General features: G+C 43.4%; 1 protein-coding gene across 1 annotated transcript in view; it reads right to left on the bottom strand.

The window, feature by feature from the left end:
* Positions 1-1969: 1969 nt before the first annotated feature.
* plxnd1 (plexin D1) overlaps positions 1970-6000 on the bottom strand; it is a 198854-nt gene continuing 194823 nt past the window's right edge. Inside the window, exons 35-36 of the mRNA XM_059944489.1 lie at positions 5456-5530; positions 1970-4699 (exon numbers count right to left, since the gene is read on the bottom strand). Coding sequence (XP_059800472.1) covers positions 4583-4699; positions 5456-5530 — 192 coding nt within the window. The 3' untranslated portion in view covers positions 1970-4582. The remainder of the gene's footprint in view (positions 4700-5455; positions 5531-6000) is intronic.

Raw genomic sequence — 6000 nt, 5'->3', positions numbered from 1 at the left:
GATACATCATGCAGCATCCACACAAACAGGAGGTTTTGCATCTCAATCTCATACATTTGGTGGGTCCAGAGATGGTCTTCATTAGACATATGCAGCCAACAGAACCCGTGGGTTACAATTGTAAATAGATGGTGTGAATCAATAGGCTAGCTCCCCATCATTGACCACATTTATGAGGAGCACTATCACAGGAAAGCAGCATCCATCATCAAGGAGCCCCACCATCCAGGACATGCTCCCTTCTCACTACTACCATTGGGCAGGAGATACAGGAGCCTTATGTCCCAAATCATTAGGTTCAGGAACTGTTACCCTACAACCAATAGGGATAATTTTACTCACCTAAACTGACCTGATTCCACAACCTTTACAACTCATGTTCAGAATTATTTATTTTTTATTAGTACAACTTATCTTCTTTTGCACGTTTGTTTGTCAGTCTTTATGTATTGATCTTCCATAAATTCTAGCACATTTTATTTTCTAGTGAATATCTGCACATAAATGAAAGTCAATATAGTATCCTCCAATGGTCACGGTTGACCATGGATATTGCATCCCAGCTCTCCATGTGATACACAAGCCAGGGCAGTACGATTTGGAGAACAGACTCCCCCTCTACACAGCTGATGAATAAAAAGGAAAGGTAGAGACTGATACAGTTCGGCACTAGCGGCATCACAGGAGCTGCCAGTTAGCATTGAACTCAATGTAGGATTGCCTTAGGGACTTCAGCTCCCCATTTCTCCCTGGGGCATACTCCTGAAGCCTTCCCCATGAGTGGATATAGCCACAAGGAAACAAAGGATTGAAGTCAGAGAATCTTTCTCCTAGATGAACTGCTGACCATGACTGGAGAGCTCCATCTATCAGAAGCAACTGGTTTTAAGGTGCTAGTAACCTGCCTTTGCCCCTTTTTCTGTCAGTAGAAAAAGTTCCACCAGGCTTAGTAGTTGAGCCACACATGAAGGCCAGCAGTTGGACTTGGCTTTCAGAGGCTATTTGAGATGCATGCAATATAGCAATTGAAACAGTAGATAATCATTTATTATTATCCTGTTGTTAAAGTATGAAACATCATGCCAGGAGAGTGAGACTCTCTTGCTTTCTCCTGGAGATTCACTGTGTAAATAAAGATCCAACAACAGTTTTAGTCAGTAATAGCATGGCAGACAACACTAATCTAAGATGCATCAGCGCTCCTGTCAATGAGGAGGATCACAGATTCTCCTCGAGTTTGTTGCTTCATTGTCTAGTACCAGCTCTGGCAGAAGGTGATAGTGTGACTGTAAAGCTGCTCTGTCAATAGCCTACTGCTTCAACCAATGGCAATGAGCACATCTCATTGAGGTTTCTGAGCAGAACTCTCTCTGGGACAGTGAGACATCTCTGCTTGCTGTTCTGGCCATTCTGCCATAGTGATAATCTATACTTTCACTGCCTCAGGAGCACTGTACTTCCTTATAAGCAGGTTACTTGCTTTGTTGTAAACAGGTGATTTGCAGAGGACATCAAGAATCAGCAACATTGCTGGACTGTAGCTGGCAGCTTTTGGGGTTATGTCAGACCACTCACGAATCAACTCTGCCTGTTGGGCTTTGCATTCTCAAAGCCCACCGTCCACAGTTCAAGACAATAACCACTGCAAGTCAGGCAGCATCGCTGGAGATGAATATATAGTGAACATGGCTCAAAACTTTGACTGTTTATTCTTCTCTATAGATGGTGCCTGAACTGCTGATGTCGTCCAGCATTGTGTGTGCTGCTCTGGATTTCCAGCATCTGCAGTATCTCGTGTTCAGGCCAATAACCTCCAGCTCACAGTCGCCTCAGTGGAATGTTGCCTGTTCAGTAAGTCAGAAGTCAGATTCATCTCATGGCCCCTGTTGTCCTGTCTGGAACAGGTGCAGCATGAGGTTCACTGTAGGTTCTAGCAACACGACAAATGCAAACATGAAGACAAAAAGAGTCAGTGTTCATAAAAACACATTTTATTAAAACAAAAGGCATGTAACAGACTCTGCAATCCCTCACATTTGGTTGTGATGCACTTTGGTGTGCTGTGGCTGTTGTAGTCACATTCAAGCCTGCACACAACTTCAACTCACCACAAAGATCGTGGGATGCACACAGATTGTCTTGCGGTAATGAGACACTTGATTTGCCACCTTTGCTACTTGATGTACTTAAGGTGTGAAAGCTTAATGAGATGAAATGCATGGTTTGTTGGTAAGGCCAGGAAATTGACATTGACATGTTACATATGATTTGCCTGAAAAGATGCTAACTCCCATTTGCCAGTCTTTGTTTATGCTTATTTTTCATAAGTTCTATAGTATTTAATTTCTCATAAGTGCCTAAAGCAAATGAATCTCAAGGTAGTACATGGTGGCGTATACATTCTTCAATAATAAATTTACTTTGACATCTGATTACATTAGTAAAATCTAACGGCCATCAGGTCTCCATGCTCAGGATGCAGATGCTGCTCCAGTCATGCTGAGCGCTAAGCACCAGGGTCATCCAACCTCTGCTGGCCTGAGCAGATCACCACTACCTTACCATGCAAGCCTGAACAGGCAAAGGTCAGCTACTTCTTGCAGGTGAGGAGAATGGAGGGAGTTTTAGAACATGGCAGGAGCACACTTCAGGGGTGAATGTCTCGGGTAACTCATCTCAAGTACAAATACCTCCTCATACCTCAGTTTTACCGGGTAACTCATCTCAAGTACAAATACCTCCTCATACCTCAGTTTTACCGGGTACAGCTTGCACAATTTCAGTTTTCCACAGAAAATAAGTTGTGATTGCTTACTTTTTGTGCACGGTGCAAGTTTAGTGCTATACAGAACTGATGGACAGGTTACAGGGAGCAGTGCAACATCAGGAATGGCAGATACAAAGAGCCTAATTCTGCTCCTTTGTCTTATGATGTACAGGTTACAGAGGACAGTGTGACACTAGGATTTGTGGATGGGTTACAGAGACCATTATTGTTGGATAGGTTCAGGGAGCACTGTGATGTCAGGAATAGTGCATGGGTTACAAACAATAGTCAGAGCTGTGATTGCTCGATGGGTTACAGGGAGGAGCAGTGTATTGCTGTGACTGGTGGATGTTACAGGGAACAATGCATTGCTGTGATTGGTGGATGTTACAGAGGCAGTGCATTGCTGTGATTGGTTAGATAGATTATCTAATAAGATTAATAATGATAAGGTTCACCATTGGTGATTCACATCTAAGACCTTAATGAGGCAACTGTACACAGAGTGAAAACTAAAGAGGCATAAATTAGGGCAAGTTTTACTGCTGGTGATGCCAATCTGTACTTGTGATAATCACAAGCAGTTAGATCATAAAGTAAGGGCAAGATGTTCCATCAGACAAGTCAGTGGTTGGGGAAGAGGAAGACTGTAACGGATCTAGAACAGGGAGCTAGCACAACCATGTGCTGTCAGTACTGGCAACCATTGGTGCAATTTCACTGCAACTCACCTCAGCATCACCATCACAACCAGTTCATCTAAAATGTCACTCGAGATCAGTAGAAATTTAAAATCTCATTAACATTTTTAAATAAATATTTATATTGGCAAAAAGGATGGTCATCTTGTAAGCTTAGAACCTGTCCTAGAGTTCAGAGGCATGCTCTCTGCTGTCTCCTCTGACCACTGTGGCAGACTGCTATGGAGAAACGGAGGGTGATCTTCAAGTATCCCATCTTTCCAGGGGCCACGTGAATCACTCTGTGCCTTCCCACCTCCCCATGGGAATGCAGCAAGGTTGGACAAGCCTGGATCAGAGGTGACATTTGTGGCCAGGTTGGTTAGTAGCATAGTTGGAGAGATCTATGTATAAAACTAAAAAACAATGTCCAGTGGAAGCCATGATGCTCAAAGGTGGCGATGAAAAACATTCTGTGCATATGCTGATAAAGGGAGCTCCTGCTCCAATGCCAGCAGCATACACATTACACAACATCAAAACCTCAAAATCACTTCACTAATTAATGACAGCTTCAGATTCCAGCCCAAGCTCAGAAATGAATCCCTGAGAATTTGGTTGAGCGCCAGACACCCTCCACTCCAACCTCCTTTAGTAGTTGCATTGCTGGAAGAAAGGTTCTTGGCACAAGTGCTCTGCAGTCCTCCACTCTCCTCCTCAGAGTCCTCACTGCAGAGGTAGTCCTGTGGGCAACTCCTCGTCTCCAACTCAGATCTCCAATCAAGTTCTCACCACTTAGTGGACCTCACTGTCGTTGAGTACACAGTTATGGTCTTTCCCTGTTTCCCTGGTCTTTTCCGTCCTCACTCTATATTCCACCCCCCACCCCATGCTGAACTTCCAGTGCTCACAATCGGCCCCCACCCCAGAAGTTGCCACCTACAGTCCATGGAACTGTGTGCCAACACTGACTCAGTGCTACCACATCAGTCAACTGGGTCCGTTCAACAACTCTGAGAGCTACAAAGGAAGTCAGGTAATGTTAAAGGGCAACGTGTTGTGGTGAGAACTATCTATTGAAGGCTCTGTGTTGGAAGGATAGGTTCTGGTGCATACATTCAGCAAGCTTCAGGAGCTATGCCTCACTACAGCACTCATAAATGTTGTCTTCCATTAGTGCAATGACTTGTTCGAATTTGTGCTGCATTTGCATGCGCCTGGTCATTGAGTTAGACTCCAAGGCATTCATTACCTAGAGGGAGGAAGAGAAGGAAGAGATCATCAGTCTGGAGACTGTTCTGTGACCTGTTAAATGCAGTAATTATCACCAATGGGCACATTCTGCAACCCATTAAGCTGCTTTACCCCAGACAGAAATGGCTAATACAAGCAAGCATAATTTTAACATGATTGGAGGAGAACATCGGGGGATGTCAGAGGTAGACTTTTTTTTTAAAAACACAGAGAGTGGTGGATGCGTGGAACCCTGTCAGGGGCGTTTGTATAGGCAGATAGATTAGAGACATTTAAAAAACTCTTCGGTATGCACATGGATGAAAGAAAAATAGAGCGTTACGTAGGAGGGAAGGGTTAGATTGATCTCAGAGTAGGCTTAAGAGTCAGCACAACATGTTGGGCCGAAGGGCCTGTAATATGCTGTAATGTTCTATGTTTCTACACAAACACTTGGTGAATTCAGTGGTGGGAATGTGTAGGAACTTTGCTGTGGCACTTGTGAGTCAGAGTGCAGGAGGACACTGCAAGGTGCACACTTGTTAGTAAATATATACCTTTTAAATGACAATGTGCTCATATGTGAGTATGTGTGTGTACCAGAATCAGTGAGTTTCAGTGCTTGTCTCAGAGTGTGTCTGAGTGAATGTACATGTGTGGTGGGGAGATGGACTTCAAAAGGAATAAGCCTGCCTCTTTTTAAAGAGGTGGTTTGCTGCAGTAATTTGGTGTGAAGAGCTGAAACATTCTGACGATGGACTACTGATGGACTTACCTGAGTGCGATATCGTTTGGCATATTTATAGATCTCAGCCATGGCAAAGTTTGTGTTAAACTCATTTTGGTATTTCTGTAATGAAAATAAACAAAAGATTGATTAGAAATCTGAAGCCGGAGCTTGTTTGTAGTTCCTTATTTCCAGACGCAAAGAACTTATCCTCTTATGAAAATGACTTAAAGTTATATATCATTACAGCATAGAATTAGGCCCTTCAGCCCACCTAATCTGTGCCAGACTATTACTCTACCTAGTTCCATCAACCTGCATTGGATCATAGCTCTCCATACCCCTCCCACCCATATTTAAATTTCTCTTGAATGTTGAAATCAAACCTGCATCCACCACCAAACCTCAGTGGGGGAAGAAACCTGCTTGCATTAACCCTATCTAAAACTCTCATAATTTTGTATACCTTTATCAAATCTCCCCTCATTCTCCTACGCTCCAGGGAATAAAGTCCTAACTCTACTCAACCTTTCCCTATAATTCAGGTCCACAAATCCTGGCAACATCCTTAAAATTTTCTCTACATGTTCATG

This window comes from Hypanus sabinus, chromosome 19 (assembly GCF_030144855.1).
Source record: "Hypanus sabinus isolate sHypSab1 chromosome 19, sHypSab1.hap1, whole genome shotgun sequence".
Taxonomy (NCBI): Eukaryota; Metazoa; Chordata; class Chondrichthyes; order Myliobatiformes; family Dasyatidae; genus Hypanus; species Hypanus sabinus.
The sequence above is the reverse complement of the archived record's forward strand: the minus strand, read 5'-3'. Positions and strand labels throughout refer to the sequence as shown.